At 34.9% G+C, this 26,022-nt stretch overlaps 6 protein-coding genes across 11 annotated transcripts; 5 read left to right on the plus strand and 1 right to left on the minus strand.

Annotated features, from left to right (window-relative positions):
* Positions 1–163: 163 nt before the first annotated feature.
* On the plus strand, positions 164–3,950 carry LOC18052663 (endonuclease 4). Of its 2 annotated transcripts, XM_006449176.2 has the most exons (10): positions 164–253; positions 447–562; positions 1,164–1,338; positions 1,458–1,568; positions 1,671–1,726; positions 1,803–1,886; positions 2,451–2,543; positions 2,700–2,767; positions 3,150–3,223; positions 3,474–3,950. In XM_006449176.2, exons 2-10 carry the CDS (start codon positions 467–469, stop codon positions 3,590–3,592), a joined length of 876 nt encoding a protein of 291 aa, XP_006449239.1. In that variant the 5' UTR covers positions 164–253; positions 447–466; the 3' UTR covers positions 3,593–3,950. The 2 variants fall into 2 exon arrangements, with proteins under 2 accessions (XP_006449239.1, XP_006449238.1); XM_006449175.2 differs by lacking the exon at positions 3,150–3,223 and having other exon boundaries at positions 3,474–3,561.
* Positions 3,951–4,836: 886 nt separating this feature from the next.
* On the plus strand, positions 4,837–5,608 carry LOC18052665 (beta-galactosidase 8). The gene is made up of 2 exons (XM_006449177.2): positions 4,837–5,172; positions 5,338–5,608. Exons 1-2 carry the CDS (start codon positions 4,837–4,839, stop codon positions 5,455–5,457), a joined length of 456 nt encoding a protein of 151 aa, XP_006449240.1. The 3' UTR covers positions 5,458–5,608.
* Positions 5,609–5,746: 138 nt separating this feature from the next.
* On the minus strand, positions 5,747–8,726 carry LOC18052666 (quinone oxidoreductase PIG3). Of its 2 annotated transcripts, XM_006449178.2 has the most exons (6): positions 8,361–8,726; positions 7,933–8,112; positions 7,219–7,300; positions 7,036–7,143; positions 6,750–6,908; positions 5,747–6,150 (listed from the first exon to the last, which is right to left on the minus strand). In XM_006449178.2, exons 1-6 carry the CDS (start codon positions 8,610–8,612, stop codon positions 5,954–5,956), a joined length of 978 nt encoding a protein of 325 aa, XP_006449241.1. In that variant the 5' UTR covers positions 8,613–8,726; the 3' UTR covers positions 5,747–5,953. The 2 variants fall into 2 exon arrangements, with proteins under 2 accessions (XP_006449241.1, XP_024046038.1); XM_024190270.1 differs by lacking the exon at positions 6,750–6,908.
* Positions 8,727–9,846: 1,120 nt separating this feature from the next.
* LOC18052667 (endonuclease 4) lies at positions 9,847–13,626 on the plus strand. Of its 3 annotated transcripts, none has more exons than XM_006449183.2 (10): positions 9,847–9,932; positions 10,127–10,242; positions 10,843–11,017; positions 11,137–11,247; positions 11,350–11,405; positions 11,482–11,565; positions 12,078–12,170; positions 12,327–12,394; positions 12,848–12,921; positions 13,172–13,626. In XM_006449183.2, exons 2-10 carry the CDS (start codon positions 10,147–10,149, stop codon positions 13,288–13,290), a joined length of 876 nt encoding a protein of 291 aa, XP_006449246.1. In that variant the 5' UTR covers positions 9,847–9,932; positions 10,127–10,146; the 3' UTR covers positions 13,291–13,626. The 3 variants fall into 3 exon arrangements, with proteins under 3 accessions (XP_006449246.1, XP_006449245.1, XP_024046039.1); XM_006449182.2 differs by lacking the exon at positions 9,847–9,932 and adding an exon at positions 9,937–10,016; XM_024190271.1 differs by lacking the exons at positions 9,847–9,932; positions 12,848–12,921 and adding an exon at positions 9,937–10,016 and having other exon boundaries at positions 13,172–13,259.
* A 100-nt stretch (positions 13,627–13,726) lies between these two features.
* On the plus strand, positions 13,727–16,451 carry LOC18052668 (endonuclease 1). The gene is made up of 9 exons (XM_006449184.2): positions 13,727–13,937; positions 14,728–14,908; positions 14,994–15,101; positions 15,195–15,250; positions 15,358–15,441; positions 15,567–15,662; positions 15,774–15,838; positions 15,933–16,006; positions 16,114–16,451. The coding sequence occupies exons 1-9, from the start codon at positions 13,821–13,823 to the stop codon at positions 16,236–16,238; spliced, it is 906 nt and encodes a 301-aa protein (XP_006449247.2). The 5' UTR covers positions 13,727–13,820; the 3' UTR covers positions 16,239–16,451.
* Positions 16,452–18,672: 2,221 nt separating this feature from the next.
* On the plus strand, positions 18,673–23,043 carry LOC18052669 (internal alternative NAD(P)H-ubiquinone oxidoreductase A1, mitochondrial). 2 transcript variants are annotated; one of them, XM_024190522.1, is made up of 9 exons: positions 18,673–19,009; positions 20,074–20,724; positions 21,091–21,304; positions 21,564–21,724; positions 21,816–21,881; positions 21,961–22,124; positions 22,262–22,376; positions 22,479–22,661; positions 22,755–23,043. In XM_024190522.1, exons 2-9 carry the CDS (start codon positions 20,137–20,139, stop codon positions 22,905–22,907), a joined length of 1,644 nt encoding a protein of 547 aa, XP_024046290.1. In that variant the 5' UTR covers positions 18,673–19,009; positions 20,074–20,136; the 3' UTR covers positions 22,908–23,043. The 2 variants fall into 2 exon arrangements, with proteins under 2 accessions (XP_024046290.1, XP_006449248.1); XM_006449185.2 differs by lacking the exon at positions 18,673–19,009 and having other exon boundaries at positions 19,843–20,724.
* Positions 23,044–26,022: the final 2,979 nt, after the last annotated feature.

Consider the following 26,022-nt stretch of genomic DNA (forward strand, 5'->3'; position numbering starts at 1 on the left):
TTTATTCTTAAAAGATAAAAGTAACTTTAATTTTTTAATTTTTATAAAAAAAATTATTATTTCAAATTGATGTGTCAAAAAAATTTCAAATAGTAAATTATAAACATAGAATTACAGTAAAAAACGTTATCTCTTATAATTTTTTTATTCAACTATTTTTCATCCTTTCGTTTTTTAATCTCCTTCCAAGCACACAGTTAGGTAAGAGCGTAAGACAGTTAAAACAGTACCAGCGTCTTGTTGATAAAATCTGGTATGTATAATTTTCTTTTTCAATTATTGTTTATACAAGCGAGTCAATATCATTTACATTTACAAGTTTTTTATGTCCGTTTGGGTGAGAAAATTTAGAAAAATATTAATAATAAAGCATTGTCAGTTCAGTTATCTTTTTCGATATATAATTCAAAAAAATCAATTTCCCTAGTAATGTTTTGTTAAAACAGGTACGGGTGGGTCTGGGCTCATGTGGATTTGGAGAGCACTAATTCTTCTCCAACTGGTTAATGGAGTTCTGGGTTGGGGAAAGGAAGGTCATTTTGCTATTTGCAAGATCGCAGAGGTTAGGATTTTTTTTCTCTGGTTTTTGTACTTTTTCTTAAGCTGGTTATTTTGCTAATCATGCTCTTTAGTAGTTCATAATTAATAGATTTGTAAGGATGTTGAGGGTATTCAATTTTATGACTTGATGTGATGAGTAAGTAGAAATTATTAGTTACACTGATAACTATTTCATTTTTAAAATGGAAATTTTAAAACTAAAAATGATCAAATATTTTATTTTAAACATGTAATCGAAATGGATGGAGGTTGTTCGGTAAATGGAATGTTTTATTTTTAAGTTTTTTAATTTTAAAGAAATAGTCGAATGATTAGATTTCTCACCTAGTTGATATTTGCCTTAATGAGATGCCAGCTATAAGGAGTTGTTCAAGTAGTGCTTCAGTTCAAATGTGCATTCTACTATTCTTATAATTACTCGAGTAAGGTGGGCTCCTAGTCAGTGTCTGTGAAATTTTAGCTGTATTGGCCTTGATAAGTGTAGTTCGAATGACTCTGGCAGATGTGAGAAGATAGAGACAGAATTGGTACTGAAGTCAGGCAGGACTTGTCCTGGAAAAATATGTCATCCATGTTTAATGTTTCACTTTTTGGTCTATTAGGGATATCTCACTGAAGATGCCTTGGCTGCTGTAAAAGAATTGCTTCCAGATTCAGCTGAAGGTGATCTTGCAAATGTTTGCTCCTGGGCTGATGAAGTTCGATTCCACATGCGCTGGAGTAGTCCTTTACACTATGTTGATACACCAGATTTCATGTGTAACTACAAATACTGCAGTAAGTTTGCTTAGTGAATCCATTCTGTGGTTTAGCGACGTGAACTCTTTTTTCTCTAATGAGTTTTTCCATGAGCTTCATGAAACTATTTCTTCTGTTAATATACATCTTTCTTACAGGAGACTGTCATGACTCTGTTGGGCGCAAGAACAGATGTGTAACTGGAGCAATATACAACTACACCATGCAACTCAAATCTGGCTATCAGGACTCTATTTCAGTGGAAAAATGTAAGCTTATCACTAACGGATATTACATTTTCAGGTGCTATAATATAACTTTTCCTATCTTAAATGGCAATAACATGGGCTGTTTCCCTTTATTGATTATAGACAATTTAACAGAGGCGCTTATGTTTTTATCCCATTTTATTGGAGACGTGCATCAGGTATGCTCTTTTTACTGGGAAATTGAAACACACACTGTAATTCACTTTTCTTTTAAGTTTCTTTTTCTTGTGCCAGCCTCTACATGTTGGTTTCATTGGAGATGAAGGTGGGAACACAATAACAGTCCGTTGGTACCGTCGAAAGACAAACCTACACCATGTATGTTGTCTTTAGTCTCTTGTACATTCTCAACCATATGATCCACAAATTTAGTAAAAAAGAAGAAATTTGTGCATTTTAAAAAACAGCAGGTTGCTTTTGGCAGATCAAGGATCCAAACTTGTAAATTTTCTTAGAGAGAATGATGAATTCCATAAATAAAATGATGTTCAAAACCTTAGGTTCTTGTGCAAAGCTTGAGAATGTGTCTGAAAGAATAACATATCGACAATGTTATAATAAGTTCATGTGATGTAGGTCATATTTATTCAAGATATTAATCCATTAAGAAAAACAGGTTCTATTATCCATGATAAGTGCTTCAGTGTGATTGCATTGATTATCCCCTGACCTTACATCAGACTTTGAAGTATTCTTTTGCCTCTACTTTCTTGTCTCCTGATGGTTTTGCAAAGTAGAGTGATGATTTTCAAATTGGGCCTGATCAGTTTCAACCTTGTTTCTAGGATAGCAGATGATTTTCAAATTGTGCCTGTTCTGGAATCTTGTGTTACTTGTTTGCATATCTTTCTTGAATGTCATTCAAGAATTATTCCGTTTCAGGTATGGGATACCATGATAATTGATTCTGCTCTGAAGACCTATTATGATTCTGATATTGCAGTCATGATTCAATCCATTCAGAGGAATATTACGGTATGCTTTTCCTTCCTTCACAGAAATTTGCTGTTTTATGGTCTTGCATAGATTTGTTTACTGTCATTCATTTCTCCGAATGCATGGCTTTGAACATGGCTATTTAAAGTTGATATTAACTATTTTCTTTTTGTCTTGTTTGATATTTGTCTGCAGGATGGTTGGTCCAATGATGTGTCATCATGGGAAAATTGTGCAAATAATCAAACAGTTTGTCCTAATGGGTATGCACACAGCATTCAATTTCCTCTTCATTGTTGTGTGGATTCATCTGGTTGATTGCTTTTAAGCTGCTTGGTTTGCTAAATAACTAGAAAAGTGCAGCTAGAATTCACCATCATGATAGATAATTAACGAGCTGAGGTTGTAGTATATATTGCCCATATTAATTTACATAATTAGATGATCAAATACATGGATTCTAAAGGTGTTTCCAGGTTTTATGTCGGCTGAAACTGCTGTAGCAAATGTATGAACAGCTTAAATGCTTAAAATGTATGAACAAAAAATTGATTCCCCCTCTCATCATCACAAGCTGAAACTCCATGTATTTGTTACATGGAATGGGGATCAGTGGACATCATTGGATTCCTTTTCATCTTGCAGATACGCTTCTGAAAGTGTAAGTTTGGCATGCAAGTTTGCATACAGGAATGCCACACCAGGAACCACTTTGGAAGGTAGTTTTCTAATTAAATGAAAATTCCATCTAAATAATTTAGAAGAGTATTCTTTGAGTCTTTCTGATCATGTACATGGCCAACTCAATCCTGCATGTTAAAATCTGTCACAATTGTTGCCAAGGCATACGAATTTGCCGTTAAGGCGCTAAATGTCATGTAACATATCATTGCTTTCCATGCACAGCAACTAGCTAGCAGTAGTTCCGTTTTCTATCTTATTTTAATTCCTTGTTTTGATTTGCTCTAGATGATTACTTCCTGACTCGATTGCCTATTGTGGAGAAAAGGCTTGCTCAAAGTGGCATCCGCTTAGCTGCTACCTTAAACCGCATATTTTCTTCTCAAATAAAAATTGCTCAACTATGAAGATAGAAGGAATATAAGCACAAATTCGGAGGGATGGGCCCAGTACACCGTGTATATAGCTTGAATTTCTTCAGCCAGAGATTTCATATACAATATTAACATTCCTTTATCTTGCTGTCAACTCTTTCAAAACGAGCAAGGAACTGTACTTTATGATCACCCACCGAACCCATTGCTCCATTCAAGTGAGACTGTTATGTGTCAGTATATTCCCGAATATGCCCATCTTGCTTTTACCGTCGGCAACTTACACCTGAAAATATAGACATATTTTAAACTTGTACTCGGTGATGACCACTTATGTTTATATATACACGCATCTTGCGTTGTGCCGTAGAGTCAACTTTTAGGTACTTAATATGAAACTTGCACTCCATGACAACCTCTTATGATGTGTTTATATTATCATATGTATGCGTGACAAATACATTTTACTGGGCTCATTGTGTTTGCTGGCTGATGTCAATATTGGAAAGACGAAGCAAGAATTGAATTAAGTATTCATAGAGAACGAGAGAGAATATGAGCCGATGGGGGATTGTGCCCTTTAAAATTTGTTTTGTTTGTGAGTTTGGCTTTGGTTTTAGTGCCTGGGGCCTGGGGATGGAGCAAGGAGGGTCATATTATGACATGTAGGATCGCACAGGTAATGCTAATTTTATTTTTCAGATGAAAGTTAAAAATGGTTATTAAAAAATGTAGATAGATATCAACTTCTTTTAGCATTTGATGTGTTTTTTAGTCATTTTATTTTTATTTTTTTGTTATTTTCAATTAAACCGTATGTTTATTATAAGATAAATGCAATAAAACCCTTTGAGGATGCTTAAGCGCTCTCTTTGTCTAAGTTAATTTTTGATTTTGTGATCCAGTCATTTTGTTTTGAATAATTTTTTTTTTTTTTCGTTCTATCTTTTTCTTCCTATACTTTTAAAAAAGAGATGAGCCATATTTGCAGTTTGTTCAATAGGATGATAGGGGCCCTTGCAGTCGACGAAAAGTTAACATGTAACTAAATGATCATCTAATTGAAGGAGTTTGGGGGATTTAGATGCAGATCATGCCCCAGAAATTATGCTTAAAGTCAGGATAGATAATTTCTTTTTTTTGAAAAAAAAAAAAAGTTTCTTCAAAGAAAGTGAGAAACATTAACACGATCAAGATATTTGCTAGTTGCTACTCTGAATAGATATCTTGCCTATCAATCACAATTTTTACGCTTATTGCATTAAATGATGTAACAAATGTCCAGGTATCATATTCCGCGGACTTGGGTACATCCTGGAGAAAACCTACTAGTCATCCATGAAGAGCTTGGCGGTGACCCTTCAAAGATTTCTTTGCTTACGAAAACTGGCCAAGATATTTGTTCATTTGTATCAGAGGCTGATCCTCCGCCAGTTGATTCCTGGAAACCAAACCTAGGAGTCGTGTCTAGCAGCCCTCAAGTTCGACTGGCCTGTGAAAGAGGATGGCACATTGCTGCCATTAATTTTGCCAGCTATGGCATTCCTGAAGGAAACTGTGGCTCTTTCAGACCAGGAGCTTGTCATATGGACGCTTTACCAATTGTTCAGAAGGTAACTCTGTTTTTACCAATACGGACATGTAGATATGTCAATTGTCACCTCACTAGCATATGTCATTTGCGGAAAGATTTTTCAATGAAGAGATAGGGTATTAGTAGTAAATGAGGTTTTACTTTGTCATTGATTCTTAGGTTTTGATTTGGATGGAAATTTCAGGCTTGCGTCGGCCAAGTTGAATGTTCACTCCCTGTTTCCTGGGCTTACCTTGGTGTTAGTGCTGGCGCCTGCCCTGGCTTGTTAAAAGCCCTTGCCGTTGAAGCTCATTGCAGCATATGAAATCGGAATTCGCTCCCACAGTAAAAGATCAAAGGTAGAATAACACTGACAACTCATTGCCAACGACGTGACGTTCGCTGCTTTTCTTTTTTGTTCCTTTTTTTTGAAAAAAAACATTCTTGAATAGTTGTGTGAGATGTATTTTAAAATTTAAATAATATATCTTTTCTTAATTCGTTGCTGGTGTAAATGAAAAAAAATATATTATAGAATTATGAATTTTATTGTTGTTGAATGAATTATGAATTATGTAACTTTTCAAGCCATCATTACAACATAAATGTTTCAAGAAAGTAGTTGCCATATTTATTTATTTACGAAGGTTTAACCAGAAGGAAGTAATTCAAGAAAGCTTAACAAACTGATGCCGCGCTCTCAATTGTCTTCTTAACGAAAATATGTTCATTCCATAAACCTTATGCAATTCTCACCAAGTATTTAGAGCATTTTACAAACAACATGAACTTACATAACTGTATGCACAATGACACAAGGTTCATGGAACAAGCATAATCTTCCCGTTATGCTGGCTACTTTCCATGAGCTGGTGAGCTTCGGCTGCTTCACACAGCGGAAGATACTTGTAGATCACAGGCTTCACCTTCCCCACTGCTATTGCAGGCCAAACATTCTTCTCCACCTCCGATACAATTAATGCTTTGTTTTCTGTACTTCTGCTTCGCAAGCCAGCCGCTGTGCATTAAACACCAATTATATAGACCCATTAATCATACATCTCTCTCAAATAACTCTAGTAAACACACCCCGAAAGAAGAATAAAGAAAATGGTATATCAGAGATGTGTTGAGAGTCCCAGAAGAAATTCAGTTTAGAAGTAACTTCGTATATTTTTGCATATCCAATCAGATATTTCAGTTTAATTGCTATCTGAAAGCTGATATACAAGGCATAAAAATCACAAAGCTTCTGTTAAAGAATAAAAGGAAACTCATTAAGGAAAAACCATGACAGAAATTAGATTCAGAAACTAGGTTATCAATTGATTCCCCAAAAAATTTTGCTGGAATCAAAACCTACGAACCTTTTAAGGGTTAAGTCAACCCAATTTCTTAAAATTAATTACTATGCTAAATACAACTAACATGTGACCGTAAGGGGAACTTCACATGGACTTCTTTACCATTGCTAGCGTAAAAATTCATCCAATTGAAAAAGTTGGATTCCAATATAGATACTATGTTTAATTGTAAAAAAGAAGGGGAAAAAAAGCACCTTGGATTGGGAAAAAAAAAAAAAGGAACACCAAGGCCCAGTAATCAAGGGCACAATACCTTGTACAGTGAGGCGCTTGGCAAACAGAGAAGTTATGTTTAATTCTGTTTTAGCTCCACCCTGGGTTCCAATTATGAAAAGCCTCCCATCAATGTTCAAGCTGTCGAGGTTACGCTGAAAGTAGGATGCTCCTATGCAATCTAGAATTACGTCAACACCTAGGCACAAGCATTAATACATATCCATCAGTCGTGAACAGAAAGAGACAGAATGATCTTTATCCAGGAGTACAACTTCCAGGTTAAAACAAAATGCATTCATAATGCTATTAAACACTAAACACACCTTTACCACCAGTTTCTTCCTTCACTCGTGCAACAAAATCCTCAGTCTTGTAATTGATGCACACATCCGCACCAAGATCCTTGCAAAAAGCCAGTTTTTCCTCACTCCCTGTAGATCAATAGCTAAAACCTATGAACACACAAATATTGAATGGTGGACATAAGATGAGCCTTGTGGCCAAACCTGCTGTAACAAAGACTCTCACTCCTTGGCATTTTCCCATCTGAATCGCAAATGTACCAATTCCACTAGAGCCCCCATGAACCTGATAGTTTAATAGCCATTAGTTCATGCATTAAGCTTCATAACATATATATTTCAGTGGCTTAGCAGACAAAGAGATTGAATATCCTTTGCATCACGTATATCATACATTTTTTATGTATCAGACAGAAATTTGAACCCTCAGATACTTGTACACTAGACTAGGGATCTTCAGCTTTAAAGCAATTGTTATCTGCCAGTCAATGTTTACTGCCCAACATAGTGGCTGCAGAGGTGTTGGACAAATATACAATACAGGATTTGGACTCTAATTAAGTTTTAACCAAGTAAGGATGAGATTACAAGTCACACCCGTGTTGATAACATATTGAAGGTAAAACTTAAAAAGAAAGTTTCTAAGCAGTAATATCTATTCAAGCGCAACAATAAATCGTTCCAATTTGAAGAATTAGAACCTATTTCCACCATGTTTTGGATATCAAATATTCATCTTTACTGGGCAACTAAGCCATAATGCAGACTTTGGGAATTACAGTCATACATAACAAGCCGGACAATTAAACTATTTCAGAACGTCAACAGGAACATAGCAATCATCACAATATTTGCTCCGATAAATCAAAATTAAACTTAAAATCGTACATCAGAATACGAGATAGAGCAAAAATCTACCAGAAATGACTCCCCTGGGGATAGGTGACTGGTCATGAAAACCGTTGACCAAACAGTGCAGGCCACCTCCGGAAACGCAGCAGCATCTTTGAGTGAGACACCAGATGGAACGGGAAGAACTTGTCCAGCTGGAACAGCCACTTTCTCAGCATACCCTCCTCCACCAAGCAGAGCACACACCTATTCAACAAAATTTATCACGACCCACAGTGAGCAGCTTCAAAGTTCATATCCCCTTTAATATTAAAAATATGATTCAATTACACATAACTGCGTCTAAAAAAATATAGAGTTCAGTATACAAAAAGTTCACAACTTTTGAATTGTTGAGAAAAAGAAAGAAGAACCCACTTCAAAAAAAAAAAAAATCTGTAATTTTACACTAAACGAGAAAATTACTAAGTAATAGAAATGAAAAATTAAGCAACCTGGTCGCCGACTTTCCATCTAGAGACGTTTTTACCAACGGACAGGATGGTTCCGGAACATTCGAGACCCAGGTGAGGGCTGGCGCCTTTGGGTGGAGGGTAGGAGCCTTTTCGTTGAAGAGTGTCGGCCCGGTTCAGGGCAGTAGCTTCGACTTTGATCAACACTTCGTCATCTTTGATTTGAGGGTCTTCTACTTCTTGCAACTGCAGCACTTCTGGGCTACCGGGTTGAGTTATCACTATTGCCTTCATTGTGCCTACACTTTCCAGAGTAGAAGTAAATGATTCCAAAATATTTATTTATACAATTCTAATGCAAATGATGATGTTTTTCCCATTTCCCATTTCCCCTTTTGTCTTCATGAAAAATTGAAAGCTGAAATACCAGGTTACACAAATCCGCTTTTACAGAAAATAGGACAAATTTACATCCAGCCCCTTGTAATTAGCATTAAGTATATTTGTTTCTCATAAGTTTTGATTTATAACACAAGTTGAATCTTTAAAAACACTCTTAGCATTTTTTTTTTTGAGAAAAAAATTATTTCAAATTTTATACTTACACAAATTTTACTTAAGAACTATTGTTTTCTTCTTCGTCTCTCTTATTTCAAAAATTATGACTTTAGTGCTTTCTTTCTTATGAAATAGATGAAATAAAATATTAATTTGTACTAACTAAAAACAATCATATCTTATAACTTTATACTAAAATCTAGTTTAAAATGATCTACTGCATTCATTAAAAAAAAAAATCCATCCTATTACCATATCATAAATTTTTATTAGTTTTACTTTAAATAATCGTCACAATTAATTTATATAAATTTTAGAAGTCTATCATTATTAATTCTTAATATTAATATTTTAATATATTTTTAATTAATCAAATTAATTACTATATTTATATAGAATGGTAATTCAAAAGAGTTTACACGATCTAACAGAAAAATATAAGTGGAAAGGAAAAACAAACAACACTGCTGATATTTTAAGCAAAACAAAGTACCAAGTACCAACTACCAAGCCATACCATCACGGGGACTTAACTGTCATAAAATGAAACTCGACGGATCTTACCATAGATTTATGAAAAAAGAGAAAAAAAAATTATGTCGTCTAATATACGTTTTAATTTATTTTGTAGGAATACCCGTTCTAAATCTAAGTCTAGTAAATAATTATAAAAAAATTATATAATTTTTAAAAATTTCAAAAATTGTTAAGAATTAATTAACTAAATTTATCTTAAATTATTTTTTGTAACCTAATTTTTTTATTATATTTAACCGTTAAAATTATTTTAGTTTAAATTTAAATTGATTATTTTATTCTTAAAAGATAAAAGTAACTTTAATTTTTTAATTTTTATAAAAAAAATTATTATTTCAAATTGATGTGTCAAAAAAATTTCAAATAGTAAATTATAAACATAGAATTACAGTAAAAAACGTAATCTCTTATAATTTTTTTATTCAACTATTTTTCATCCTTTCGTTTTTTAATCTCCTTCCAAGCACACAGTTAGGTACGACAGTTAAAACAGTACCAGCGTCTTGTTGATAAAATCTGGTGTGTATAATTTTCTTTTTCAATTATTGTTTATACAAGCGAGTCAAGATCGTTTACATTAACAAGTTTTTTATGTCCGTTTAGGTGAGAAAATTTAGAAAAAATATTAATAATAACGCATTGTCAGTTCAGTTATCTTTTTCGATATATAATTCAAAAAAATCAATTTCCCTTTTAATGTTTTGTTAAAACAGCTACGGGTGGGTCTAGGCTCATGTGGATTTGGAGAGCACTAATTCTTCTGCAACTGGTTAATGGAGTTCTGGGTTGGGGAAAGGAAGGTCATTTTGCTATTTGCAAGATCGCAGAGGTTAGGATTTTTTTTTCTTTAGTTTTTGTACTTTTTCTTCAGCTGATTCTTTTGCTAATCATGCTCTCTAGTAGTTCATAATTAATAGATTTGTAAGGATGTTGAGGGTATTCAATTTTATGACTTGATGTGATGAGTAAGTAGAAATTATTAGTTACACTGATAACTATTTCATTTTTAAAATGGAAATTTTAAAACTAAAAATGATCAAATATTTTATTTTAAACATGTAATCGAAATGGATGGAGGTTGTTCGGTAAATGGAATGTTTTATTTTTAAGTTTTTTAATTTTAAAGAAATAGTCGAATGATTAGATTTCTCACCTAGTTGATATTTGCCTTAATGAGATGCCAGCTATAAGGAGTTGTTCAAGTAGTGCTTCAGGTCAAATGTGCATTATACTATTCTTATAATTACTCGAGTAAGGTGGGCTCCTAGTCAGTGTCTGTGAAATTTTAGCTGTATTGGCCTTGATAAGTGTAGTTCGAATGACTCTGGCAGATGTGAGAAGATAGAGACAGAATTGGTACTGAAGTCAGGCAGGACTTGTCCTGGAAAAATGTCATACATGTTTAATGTGGCACTTTTTGGTCTATTAGGGATATCTCACTGAAGATGCCTTGGCTGCTGTAAAAGAATTGCTTCCAGATTCAGCTGAAGGTGATCTTGCAAATGTTTGCTCCTGGGCTGATGAAGTTCGATTCCACATGCGCTGGAGTAGTCCTTTACACTATGTTGATACACCAGATTTCATGTGTAACTACAAATACTGCAGTAAGTTTGCTTAGTGAATCCATTCTGTGGTTTAGCGACGTGAACTCTTTTTTCTCTAATGAGTTTTTCCATGAGCTTCATGAAACTATTTCTTCTGTTAATATACATCTTTCTTACAGGAGACTGTCATGACTCTGTTGGGCGCAAGAACAGATGTGTAACTGGAGCAATATACAACTACACCATGCAACTCAAATCTGGCTATCAGGACTCTATTTCAGTGGAAAAATGTAAGCTTATCACTAACGGATATTACATTTTCAGGTGCTATAATATAACTTTTCCTATCTTAAATGGCAATAACATGGGCTGTTTCCCTTTATTGATTATAGACAATTTAACAGAGGCGCTTATGTTTTTATCCCATTTTATTGGAGACGTGCATCAGGTATGCTCTTTTTACTGGGAAATTGAAACACACACTGTAATTCACTTTTCTTTTAAGTTTCTTTTTCTTGTGCCAGCCTCTACATGTTGGTTTCATTGGAGATGAAGGTGGGAACACAATAACAGTCCGTTGGTACCGTCGAAAGACAAACCTACACCATGTACGTTGTCTTTAGTCTCTTGTACATTCTCAACCATATGATCCACAAATTTAGTAAAAAAGAAGAAATTTGTGCATTTTAAAAAACAGCAGGTTGCTTTTGGCAGATCAAGGATCTAAACTTGTAAAGTTTCTAAGAGAGAATGATGAATTCCATAAATAAAATGATGTTCAAAACCTTAGGTTCTTGTGCAAAGCTTGAGAATGTGTCTGAAAGAATAACATGTCGACAATGTTATAATAAGTTCATGTGATGTAGGTCATATTAATTCAAGATATTAATCCATTAAGAAAAACCGGTTCTATTATCCATGATAAGTGCTTCAGTGTGATTGCATTGATTATCCCCTAACCTTACGTCAGACTTTGAAGTATTCTTTTGCCTCTGCTTTCTTGTCTCCTAATGGTTTTGCAAAGTAGAGTGATGATTTTCAAATTGGGCCTGTTCTGGAATCTTGTGTTACTTGTTTGCATATCTTTCTTGAATGTCATTCAAGAATTATTCTGTTTCAGGTATGGGATACCATGATAATTGATTCTGCTCTGAAGACCTATTATGATTCTGATATTGCAGTCATGATTCAATCCATTCAGAGGAATATTACGGTATGCTTTTCCTTCCTTCACAGAAATTTGCTGTTTTATGGTCTTGCATAGATTTGTTTACTGTCATGCATTTCTCCGAATGCATGGCTTTGAACATGGCTATTTAAAGTTGATATTAACTATTTCCTTTTTGTCTTGTTTGATATTTGTCTGCAGGATGGTTGGTCCAATGATGTATCATCATGGGAAAATTGTGCAAATAATCAAACAGTTTGTCCTAATGGGTACGCACACAGCATTCAATTTCCTCTTCATTGTTGTGTGGATTCATCTGGTTGATTGCTTTTAAGCTGCTTGGTTTGCTAAATAACTAGAAAAGTGCAGCTAGAATTCACCATCATGATAGATAATTAACGAGCTGAGATTTGGTAGAATATCACATTGAAATTGAGGTAACCTACCCTGCTTTTGATCCATACCTGGTGCCCCAAGAGGTTGTAGTATATATTGCCCATATTAATTTACATAATTAGATGATCAAATACATGGATTCTAAAAGTGGTTCCAGGTTTTATGTCGGCTGAAACTGCTGTAGCAAATGTATGAACAGCTTAAATGCTTAAAATGTATGAACAAAAAATTGATTCCCCCTCTCATCATCACAAGCTGAAACTCCATGTATTTGTTACATGGAATGGGGATCAGTGGACATCATTGGATTCCTTTTCATCTTGCAGATACGCTTCTGAAAGTGTAAGTTTGGCATGCAAGTTTGCATACAGGAATGCCACACCAGGAACCACTTTGGAAGGTAGTTTTCTAATTAAATGAAAATTCCATCTAAATAATTTAGAAGAGTATTCTTTGAGTCTTTCTGATCATGTACATGGCCAACTCAATCCTGCATGTTAAAATCTGTCACAATTGTTGCCAAGGCATACGAATTTGCCGTTAAGGCGCTAAATGTCATGTAACATATCATTGCTTTCCATGCACAGCAACTAGCTAGCAGTAGTTCCGTTTTCTATCTTATTTTAATTCCTTGTTTTGATTTGCTCTAGATGATTACTTCCTGACTCGATTGCCTATTGTGGAGAAAAGGCTTGCTCAAAGTGGCATCCGCTTAGCTGCTACCTTAAACCGCATATTTTCTTCTCAAATAAAAATTGCTCAACTATGAAGATAGAAGGAATATAAGCACAAATTCGGAGGGATGGGCCCAGTACACCGTGTATATAGCTTGAATTTCTTCAGCCAGAGATTTCATATACAATATTAACATTCCTTTATCTTGCTGTCAACTCTTTCAAAACGAGCAAGGAACTGTACTTTATGATCACCCACCGAACCCATTGCTCCATTCAAGTGAGACTGTTATGTGTCAGTATATTCCCGAATATGCCCATCTTGCTTTTACCGTCGGCAACTTACACCTGAAAATATAGACATATTTTAAACTTGTACTCGGTGATGACCACTTATGTTTATATATACACGCATCTTGCGTTGTGCCGTAGAGTCAACTTTTAGGTACTTAATATGAAACTTGCACTCCATGACAACCTCTTATGATGTGTTTATATTATCATATGTATGCGTGACAAATACATTTTACTGGGCTCATTGTGTTTGCTGGCTGATGTCAATTTTGGAAAGACGAAGCAAGAATTGAATTAAGTATTCAGAGAGAACGAGAGAGAATCTGAGCAGATGGGGGGATTGTGCCGTTTAAAATTTGTTTTGTTTGTGAGTTTGGCTTCGGTTTTAGTGCCTGGGGCCTGGGGATGGAGCAAGGAGGGTCATATTATGACATGTAGGATCGCACAGGTAATGCTAATTTTATTTTTCCGATGAAAGTTAAAAATGGTTATTAAAAAATGTAGATAGATATCAACTTCTTTTAGCATTTGATGTGTTTTTTAGTCATTTTATTTTTATTTTTTTGTTATTTTCAATTAAACCGTATGTTTATTATAAGATAAATGCAATAAAACCCTTTGAGGATACTTAAGCGCTCTCTTTGTCTAAGTTAATTTTTGATTTTGTGATCCAGTCATTTTGTTTTGAATTTTTTTTTTCGTTTTATCTTTTTCTTCCTATATTTTTAAAAAAGAGAGGAGCCATATTTGCAGTTTGTTCAATAGGATAATAGGGGCCCTTGCAGTCGACGAAAAGTCACTATGTAACTAAATGATCATCTAATTGAAGGAGTTCGGGGGATTTAGATGCAAATCATGCCCCAGAAATTATGCTTAAAGTCAGGATAGATAATTTCTTTTTTTTTAAAAAAAAAAAAAAAAAGTCCCTTCAAAGAAAGTGAGAAACATTAACACGATCAAGATATTTGCTAGTTGCTACTCTGAATCTTTCTTGGGTTTGAAGCAACGCAAATACGATATAACTGCAACAAAATGAAATTGTTTACCTTTTGACATCTGAAATTTCTGTTGGGATCCATCTGTGCACACAATATAGCTTCCGAAATGTGAAATATGCAGCCAGAGTTTTTAAAATCTAAATCTTGAAATTCTGTATTTCAAGGCCACACTATTTCCTAATGTAGCTGCGTAATTTTGTACTTTTAATGATCTACTCTTCCTTGCTTTTGAATTTACAGAGTCTTCTAGAGCCCGACGCAGCACATGCTGTGGAAAATTTGTTACCTCAGCATGTCAATGGTGACCTATCAGCCCTCTGCGTATGGCCTGATCAAGTCCGGCATTGGTATAGATATCGCTGGACAAGCCCACTTCACTTCATCGATACACCTGATGATGCTTGCACCTACGAATTTTCAAGTAAATTCTTGTCCGTAATCCATTTTTGGTCATGAGAATCTAATTCAGACACTGCAGTAACATTGTGCTTTGTAACTTGGTGTAGGGGATTGCCATGATACCCATGGCAAGAAAAATATGTGTATTGTTGGTGCCATCCGAAATTTCACCTCTCAGCTTTTGCACTACAGAGAGGGAAGCTCAGATCGCCGACGTAAGAAACCTCTGCTGTCCAAAAATCCATCATTATTGTTAATTAGCCAATATTTTGCTTCCAATATTGTGGTTTCTTTATGTATGTACGCAGATAATATGACAGAGGCATTGTTATTTTTATCACACTTCATGGGGGATGTGCATCAGGTGTGTTGATTGATTTTGAAGCGTTTGATTACTTACGTGTCTCTTAGCTAACTGATTAGAAATATAAAGTAAAATAGTTTTGATCATATTTCTTCTCATTGTTTCAGCCGATGCATGTGGGATTCACAAGTGATGAAGGAGGAAACACTATAGAGTTGCGCTGGTTCAGGCACAAATCTAATCTACATCACGTAAGTTTAAACAATCTTCGGTTTTAATAGCCTAATTAAGACTTGGAAATCACATCTAACTAAACAAATAGCAGCATGCTTGCAGAAACCCTTTAATGTTCAACAAAATTTATATATACTTGCAGGTATGGGATAGGGAGATCATTCTGACAGCATTAGCGGATTACTATGATAAGGACACGGAGCTACTTCTACAAGACATAGTAGCAAACTTCACTGACGTAAGAACAAGACATGTTATTCCGGAAATTCAGAAAAAGAGATTCTTTCAATTTTCAGACCATTGAAATGCAGCTCTTATTAATATGTCAAATTGTTATGGTGATGATCAGGGAGTCTGGCATGATGATGTATCGTCGTGGAAAGACTGCGATAATCTCATGAAGTGTCCAAACAAGTGAGCTTCGCTAACTCAATCTCTCACCAAAACCAAGAAAATCATTTTAACATCAGCCTTAAGTAGACTCTTGTTCTCTTTTTCCCATATGCAGATATGCAACCGAGAGTATAAATATGGCTTGCAAATGGGGTTACAAAGGCGTTACGCCTGGTGAAACTCTAGCAGGTATCACAACTTAGACACAGAGCCTAAATTAAGATTTTCTCGACTCCATTAAGAGTGATCAACAAGCAATTAATAATGTGCTTACGTACTCCTTTTGTGCTATGCAGACGACTACTTCAATTCAAGAATGCCAATTGTCATGAAACGTATAGCTCAAGGAGGAATCCGATTGGCCATGTTTTTGAACCGGATTTTTGGTGATTCTGATGAAGAATTTGCAGCAGCTACATGAGAAAAGACTACAAAATTCGACACTACTAACCGCCACAAAATTATAATCCAACTTTTATTCTTTTATGTCCAAATCAATATAGACAATTTATTATTGTATGTTCATCCTTCGTTGATCATCACAACATAATTAAGATACTTACCATAATCAAGAATTTAATTTTTTTTTTGGGTATCAGTCACCCCAATTCAACTTAGGCGTATGGACTGCTTTTAACAATACATAATAATAAAAAATCATTGTCTTCTATTTTGACAAATACAATTCTCGTTCGTGCAAAACGTAATGTGGCTCCAATTGTAATTGAAAAGGAGAATCAGCAGAAATCAACAATGATAGCCAATCAAGCAGAAGCATTGTATGGAGTTTTATTCTCTTTCTAATCTATAATTATGTGTAGTAGATAACTTTACATCCTTAATCATTGTGTGGGGAAAATATGTCATTCCACATATTGACAAAGTAAAATACACCTAGGGATGTTAATGGGGCTCTAGGGGTGGGAGCCTGGGAGGCCTCCTGCACTGCATTCCCTACTTTATTTATAATGTGTTTATTTGTTAGAGTGGAAGTGAGAAGTGTGAGGAATTTACACTTCAGTGTTTATTTACACATTTAAGAAAGAAGTGATAGTCTCATTTTATGAGTCTCACTCATTTTTGTAGTGAGAAGTGAAATTCTCCTTGTCACGGGAGGAGGTGGGAGTGGAAATCCATTCCTTACTCTTTATTTTTTATCACTCCTTTTATTAAATATAAAATAATTATATTATTAAACTAAAATAATGATACGTTTATTTAAAAAGTAATAATATTATATTTATTTAAATAATATAATCATATTATTTAATATTATTATATTCATAGGAATTTATAATAATATTATTATATACTATCTTTATTTGAAAATATAATATTATTATATTTATTTAATATTAATGATTAATTATAAGAAAATGTTAATTTTATACTATATTATCTATAATGATGTTTCATTTGTGTTGCTCTTATCAATAATTTTTTATTTACATAATTAAAATTAAAATTAAAAAAATTATGATTTACATAATTAAGAATATTGATAATAATTATTAATTTACATAATTAAATTTAATAATAAAAGAAATAGTTTATTTTACAATTTTTTTACTTTGTTATTAAAAGATACAACTTTTTAAATAAAGGTAAAATTATAATTTAAAATAATTCACTCTCAATTTAAGACAAAGTAAACACATGAATATAATTTTGATTCCTATTAAACACTCCTATTCCAGTATAAATAAACAACATACTCCCAATCACACTTAACACTCCAAATCCGAGGATTCTAACTTCTTATAATTCTCACTCCAATATGAAAATATGAAAAATAAACGTTACCTTTAGAATTTGACCCTCATTTCCCAATAAATTTAATGGGGCTGGGAGTAGTTTACTAATCTTATTTTGTACTAGATATTCTATATATAATTTTAATGAAATAAAAATTAAAATAACTAAAAAAAAGTCATTATTAAAATATTGTAAAGTATATAAATTATTAAAAAGATAAAAAAATCTCCAACATATTGAAATAATATCTTCAATCATACAAAAATATAAAGTATTTAGACAAATAATAACTAAAAATATACTTTATATATATATATGGGTATTAGGGTGGGGTGAGAAGTATAAAATTAAACGACACCCATTGAAAGTTTGAGAATTTTTTTCTCCTTCCTTTCAGTCTCATTCCCTAAAAACTCATCAAAATTACCCTATTTAAAAATGAATTCCGTAGAACCTCAAACTATGAAGAAGGATTCTGTCATCCTAAAATATACCCTTATATGCATGTATGTATTTTATTTTTTAAAACTAAAATAAAAAATATCGACGGTGACAAATCACTCCATGATTTTTATGTGAGGATCATAAAAGGCCGCCCCGAGATTCCGGGGGGACAAAGAATGACCACGAATCGGATTTCGACACGTGGTTAAAAGTAGCTCCGTTGAAACGTGAGAAGAAAGGTCTCACTTTTCTTTTGGTGGTTGAACGTTAGAGCCGTGTCAAATCAAATGTGTACGGCGACATGGCAAACGCTGTCTCGTGAAGACTTGGACTTTCGTTTTCCCAGATTCACTGTCCTTGTGGCCCACAGCAGTAGCACTAGCACCGCCACCAACCAGATCGCTGCCGTTCAACTTACATACCCTTTCAGTCTTTGATCAAGATTACTAGAAACTAGGTTATATGAAGGGATCTTCTACAAACTCAAAACTACCCCTTCTGAATACCCATCAAGAAATTATTATTCAGGGATATGACTGTCCTTACACCCTCAGACGTCGCCGCACTTGCCCGTTAAAAACATGGACCGAATCTTACAAAAGAATATACGGAAAGTCGGAAACACGCTTCTTTCCTCGGTCTCTGTTAATCGTTTTCTTTCTCCAACCGTCACGTGAAAATTGAAATGAATATTTTTATTTTTTTTGATATGGAAAATTGAAATGAATATACAAAGGAAACAAATGAGAATTCCCACATGTTTCTTGTTCCCAAAGGCGGCTATAAGATCTCTTCGTTATGCGTTGAGCGGGCCACACTTAAAACAGTTTGAGCCAAACTAATGCAAAACAAAACATAACGCATCTACTCTGCTTATTGTTGTTATTTGTAGTCTATAAAGCCGCAATCTTTTGTGTTTAAAATTAAGGTGCTCCAGAAATTTTGGAAACCTCCAGAAATTTCGGACACGATTCACTCTTTTTCATCCTTCGAGTAATGTTCTTTAAACTTCTTCTTTGAATTACCATTTTTGTTGTTTGTGACTATGTAACCTTTCACATTCTATTATGTATATTATGTAAAAGTTTGGATCTTTTCAGCTGATTTCACATTTTTCTTTCTGGGTATTTGTTAAGATCTGTGGATTAGTTGGATTTTATTTTCTTTGTTTTGTTTTTCTTTTTTGGGACATAATGCCCGTGACTTGGTTTTCTCTAAGATTCGAGCTCTAGGTTTGGACGAGGGTGCCACTGTGTTAACTTTTGTTCTAGTGATCTTTCATAGATGCCTTAAACCTTGTGTGTTGTTTTACAAGTTTATTACTTTAAAAATTATTTAACTTCTCCCTAATAAAACTTTTAGACTTTGTAATACCATATGAACTGCAACATTATATAAAAACTTGTTTTTTGTCTTTCGTTTTGATCTTTTAACAGAAAGTATATTCTTAATAGAGATGCCACACTTTTTGCCTATCACATAACTGAGTTAATTTCTTACGTAACCTATGCTTTTGATGCCACCTATCTTCTGAAATTTAGTTCTTTTCCTATAAAACATAGGTTCACTTCGCCGTCGCAGTACTAAAAAAATGGCTGCCTAATTTTTAGGTTCACCTGTGAATTTCGTTAACAGTATTTGTTTCATTATATGAATCGTTGCACCAAAACACATTTCAAATTGCGTGTGTTGTGTGTTTAGGTCAGAACTCCTCAAATGTGTTTGGCAGTGTAGGAATGCCGGCTTTCAATGTTTGTCAGTGCATTCTAGAATTTTACCAGAATTTCCGGCCTTGTATCTGCCCTCACCCGACGAGGAAGGCAGAGTATCCCATTTGTTCTTTTGTCAAGCAGTCTTGTAAACAATCTTTGTCAAACCTCAACAAGTTATTTTTCTTGATTTGGACTAGACTTCTTGTTTTCTGTCGCCAGTTGTCTTGTCTCGTCCATATTAGTTGGAGTTTTTGAATTGGCTTCCTTTATTTAATTTGACCCTCAGCTCTTCATTTCGCACCACTTGCATTTGGCATAACTGCTTCTCTAATCTTCCTCTTGCAGGTTTAACAGTTTAAAGCTTTGGTTACAACATAGGGGTTTGCATTTAGAGCGGTCAGTCTCAACATGGCATTAGCAAGGTTAGCCAGGAGTGGTTTGAGAAGATCGGGAGGTGCTACCAGCTGTTACTCACGTCAGAAGGATATAGGCATTGAGGGATTACCGACCAACAAATGTTTCTCACCTTCCCTTGAAAATGTCTCACGAAATAGTAGTTTATCATACTTACCCAGCAGCATCAGGATGACAACTCATATGAGTTCTTGGAGCAGGGGAATAAGGACAACCCCGCACCATCAATATCACAATGCAGAGAGAATTGTGGAGGAGTCTGAATCAGAATATCAGGAACTAAGTTATCCAGGACTGGAAGCGACCAAGCCAGGTGAAAAGCCAAGGGTGGTCGTCCTTGGTACCGGTTGGGGTGCATGTCGCTTCCTTAAAGGAATTGACACAAAGATTTATGATGCTGTTTGCATATCCCCAAGGAATCACATGGTCTTCACACCTTTGCTTGCTTCAACTTGTGTTGGCACCCTGGAATTCCGCTCTGTAGCTGAGCCTGTTAGTCGAATACAGACTTCATTGTCTTCAGATCCCAATTCATACTTCTACTTGGCTTCCTGCATTGGCATTGACACTGATAAACATGAAGTAAGTGAATTATCAAACACTTCCATGCTATTAACGTAGATAATATATACCCATACCGTTTTGTTTGATTATTGTTACATGGTTATGAAACATAACGTCACCAATTATTTGCATTAGGAAATACAGATGCCCGTTGTTGCATGCATTTTGTAAATTTGATATGTAATTGATAGTGATTTCTATCTTGTTCATCCTGAATGTCCAATGAAGCGCTTCAAAATGCCTTCGAAACACCAATATATTGATTAACACATGATTAGAAGAATAAGATATTCTGTTCTGTGGACGTCACTTTATGGGATCAATGTATTCTCTTAGTTATTTAGATTCTTAAGTCAAGAAACTTAATCGTTTGTTTTCATGTAGGTTTATTGTGAGACGGTCAACAGTGGCAAATTGTCCCATGAGCCTCACCAATTTAAAGTTGCGTATGACAAGCTCGTCATTGCTGCTGGAGCAGAGCCTTTAACTTTTGGCATCAAGGGGGTGAAGGAAAATGCATATTTCCTTCGTGAAGTAAATCATGCCCAAGAAATAAGGAAGAAGCTTCTCTTAAACCTCATGCTTTCTGAAAATCCAGGTGAGATTGTTTACTATCTTGGGATTTAATTTGTAATCCTGAAGTTTCTATTTACGCAGACCTCCTCACCATTAAATGGTTATAAATACTTGAGGCCTGGTGATATATATGTTCTTTACCACTTGTTCTATTTCTTTGTCTAGGAGACACTGTGCTGCTATTCTCCAAGTATTTTGTCCAAGTATTTTGTCATTACTATAACTCTTAGCTATCTTGTATGACTGTCTCAGTAATCTTGAATTTCAATTGATTATGACAGGCATATCAGAAGAAGAGAGGAAACGGCTTTTACATTGTGTTGTCATTGGAGGTGGCCCTACTGGTGTGGAGTTTAGCGGTGAATTGAGTGATTTCATCATGAGAGATGTCCGTGAGCAGTATGCTCACGTTAAAGACTGCGTAAAAGTTACCCTCATTGAGGTAATATGTAACTCCATTTAGTTTTGTTATCATCATTTATGAAGGAATTTAAATGTCATTAACTAATAGCCAAATGCTTTTCTTTGAATAGGCGAATGAAATTCTGTCATCCTTTGACATTGGGCTACGGCTATATGCAACAAATCACTTAAATAAGGTAATGTGATTTGCTTCTCATATTCTGGATGTTTCTTTACATTTCTTGATTGTTTCTAACAAATGCGATTTTCTGCCAGTCTGGTGTCTGCCTCAAGCGAGGTGTTGTGAAAGAAGTACATCCCGAAAAGATCGTTCTCAATGATGGGACTGATGTGCCGTATGGGCTCTTGGTCTGGTCTACGGGAGTTGGTCCCTCTCAGTTTGTGAAAACACTAAATCTCCCCAAGTCACCCGGTGGAAGGTACCCGACGCATCATTTTTTTTCTTTTTTTCGTCTGTTTCGTTGAGGAGGGAGAGAAACATTCTTCCCATCTCTTCTTTTCCCTACCTTTGTATTGATTATGGATTGCATTAATTAATCTCATCTGATTGTCTCAGGATTGGTGTTGATGAATGGTTGAGGGCACCTTCTGTAGAAGATGTTTTTGCACTAGGAGATTGCGCAGGTTTTCTTGAACAAACAGGGAAGCCAGTGCTGCCTGCTCTAGCACAGGTAAAGAGTTATACTGAGAATGGGATTGATATTGGTGAATCGGAAAATGATAAAATGATGGCTTTGATATACTTATATGTTTGTCTAAACTTATCAAAACAGGTAGCAGAAAGGCAGGGGAAATACTTGGCGGAACTGTTTAACAAAAAGATAGGTGAGCAAGATGGAGGCAAGGCACTAAGCGCAAAAGACATCAATCTAGGAGACCAATTTGTGTACAAGCATCTTGGAAGCATGGCAACAGTTGGTCGCTACAAGGCATTGGTGGATCTACGCCAGTCTAAGGTAAAATCCCAGGCTCAGCTGCTTAGAAATTGAATCCTCTGGCATTTGGCAAAATTGGTGACTAATTAAATTAATGCCGAATATTTTTGTCAGGATGAGAAGGGGATATCACTTGCTGGATTTCTGAGCTGGCTAATTTGGCGCTCAGCTTATCTAACGCGAGTTTTGAGTTGGAGGAATAGGTTTTATGTTGCAGTGAACTGGGCTACCACGTTCGTATTTGGAAGAGACATCTCCAGGATATGATAGGTCACGGGTTGATGAAAACAAGGTCATAATATATCATTGGATTTGCTTCGTGTTGGATTTGATTCATATATTATAGATTGTAAGTTGGATTTTGCAGACCAATTCTTGTAACGGATAAAAATGTCTTCTTATACGAAGCAGTTTCATTTTTTGGAAAATATTACTTTGTAGACCCGTATGTGTAGATGTGTTGCAAGTTGAGAACCCACAGTTGATTTAAATAAGAATGAAAACTCAAGAAACTGGTGCTTAATTCTTCATCATATTCCAAAAACAAATCAAGAAACAAGCCATTAAGCCAACAGCAACAGAATTGCAAAACTCCATCTCCATTTGTTTACAAAGATTAAGTTAGAAACTTTGTACAAACTCAAAATTTACTACACTAGAAGAAGAACAAGAACACATGAGACGACTAAGAGAATGAAGAAGAGACTAGGAAAAGTGAGGAGATGCAGATGCTGGGCGATTGCTGTGACTGTGAGAGAAGATTGAGGCAACAGAATGAGCCAAACCCACCAAGATTGCCATTTTCACCTGGCCTCTCTTGGGTATCGGACGGCCGGTGCCACCGCCGGCAGTCAACCTCCGAGAGATATTTCCACCGTTGATCATACCCCTTCTTGCATAAGCCATTATATTTCAAGATTGATTAATTTCAAAGGAAAAAGATTGTAGAAGAGTTGTAGATAGAGAGACTCAGAAAATTGCATAAGCCACTTCTCTTGCTTTGTTCATATATATAGGCTGGAGTAAGGGCAAAGGTGAGATGGCTGAAATGCGATTTATTTATTTATTTATTATTATTTATTTTAAGCCAAGGCCCACGTGTGCGTGCACACAGTGTTTGACTATTAGTTTGACGATCTTGACCTTGCCTTTCTTAGTTTTTAGTTGCACCCAATTCTCTCACTCTGCGCACAGACACATACATATTCATTTAATTTTTTTTTAATATAATTGTTTACCAAAATTTCCCATATCATTGAGACTTTAAAAAAATTATAGGTCGATACTATCTTAAGGTAACATAAAGTATTTGATATTAGAAATTAATTCACAAAATCAAATCACATTAAGATTGTTTTTGAAAAAAAAAAAAAACAAATTTTGTGGTTACCAATCCCCAGGGGTCTATGCCATATCTAAAGAATCACACAGTTTCAAGAGTTTTCAATTGATTAGAAATAACTTCTTTTCAATGCGGTGTTCTTATTTTTCACAAATGATTTGAGAGAGGATAGAAATAGTATGTTGAGGAAGGGATAATTTTGTCAAATTAAAAAAAAAAGGTTGGTTTGGTAACTTTGGGAGATGCAATGAAAGGGACCAAAAGATGTTGCTTTAGACAAAAAGATAAGTCGCACTTATTTAATCCCATGTTGCATAAAAATCACGTGGCCATTTCTTTCCCACTAACAAGTAACAACAAAAGAGATAATATTCTTTTTTTTGTGTGGAAATCGAAAGGGATCATAATTGCGTTTTTGTATCAACTTTATCTTTTTCATTATTTAACCCAATTTGGAGTTAAGGATGAATTAGTGTCCCTCCTCAAACTCAGCCGTTTGTTGAAAATGACTAAGTTAAGATCTTTCTCATTTAAAATTTAAAAATGGAATTTTTTTTTTTTATAAGGAAATCACAAAGCCACCGCAGCCCTTTTCTGCCTTTGGATTGGAATATGATCAATTCATTGACACTTCCACTCTACTATAAATTATTGCCAAACAGTTCTCATTCACTGAATATTGGAGTGGGATTGCCTTAATTCAGTGCACTTGCTGTGTAATCCCCTTTACATTTTACATTTTTAACTTGAGGCCTGTGTCTTTGGATTTGATGTTTCAGCTTTTTTGTTGAAGAGGAAATAGATTCGGATCTAACTATTAGCCCATTAGTTAACGTATCATTATTAATACTTCATTAGAGTTGAAAAAAATTCAAGTAATGAATTACCGATACCGCACGGCTTTGCCTTTTGTTATGGCAAAAACCATTTTGTCAAAGATCCAAAGCACAAAAATGGGACCGGGTATCTGGTCTGCACAATTACTGACATAAGCTGGGTTTTCTTCTTTTTGTTCATTTAATTGACTTCCCCTAATGGAACAATAAGGAGAAAACCGGTGCACGAATATACTGATCAAATCCTGAACCCCAGACTTTATCACACTAAAATTTTGGTTATTTTTCATGATAGCTCCAAGTAGGTGAATTGAACATCTTTTCATGTGCCAGCTATAGTGAAATCTTTTGGCCATATGAAATACCATCTTACTCATACAATAATTTAATGGTGGTGTCTAGCCGTATGTATAATTATATTGAACATTTTCCATACAAATTGGCAGTTACAATGTATTAAGCTGCACTCTGTCCCATTATTATTGATTAGTTATATTACTTTCAATGTATAATTAGACGTCATTACCGATATTCCATCGTAACAGACTGTTTAAAACTTGGAAGTAGTTTAAGAAGAAACGAGATATAATTAAACAAAAGAAGTGGAGAATTTCATTAGACTTGAAAACTTTTCTAAGCTGTACAAACAGCACAATTCGTATGTTTCTCAGATTACATGATCGACCAAAACAAACAGCTCATGTAACTTTTACAGAGAAGAACAAATCAAGCAGCAACTGTCTCGTCTCTAGTTATAGATACGCGGAGAATAATCACACTCAGAATTAACAAAATTTAGGCTTTAACTATTGTAGGTCCGGTGAGAAAGCCGGGTGCTGCTCGCACGCTTGTTGCTACTGGGAGAGAATATAGAAGCAAAAGAATTAGCCAACCCCAAGACTATCCCCAGCTTCACTTGACCTCTCTTTGGAATCAAACGTCCCGAAGCATATCTCTTGGAACAACCACCGCCGTTGATCATCGTACCGTTCCTAGTACCTGTCGCAGCCATCTTTAACGAATTCGTCGGCTTAAAGCAGCACTTTCGATGTGCGTTTGTGTTTGCTGGCACACTTCAAGTTGCTTTTATATATATATATATATAGAGGAAGTTGGAATCCAAATGCCCTTCCTTTGTCTGCTTAAAGTAAAATTTCCAGTTAACTAAACAAGGGCAGTCAAGGCATTTACAAGTGCAAGAATA

Source organism: Citrus clementina, unplaced genomic scaffold (assembly GCF_000493195.1).
Source record: "Citrus clementina cultivar Clemenules unplaced genomic scaffold, Citrus_clementina_v1.0 scaffold_2, whole genome shotgun sequence".
Classification (NCBI taxonomy): domain Eukaryota; kingdom Viridiplantae; phylum Streptophyta; class Magnoliopsida; order Sapindales; family Rutaceae; genus Citrus; species Citrus x clementina.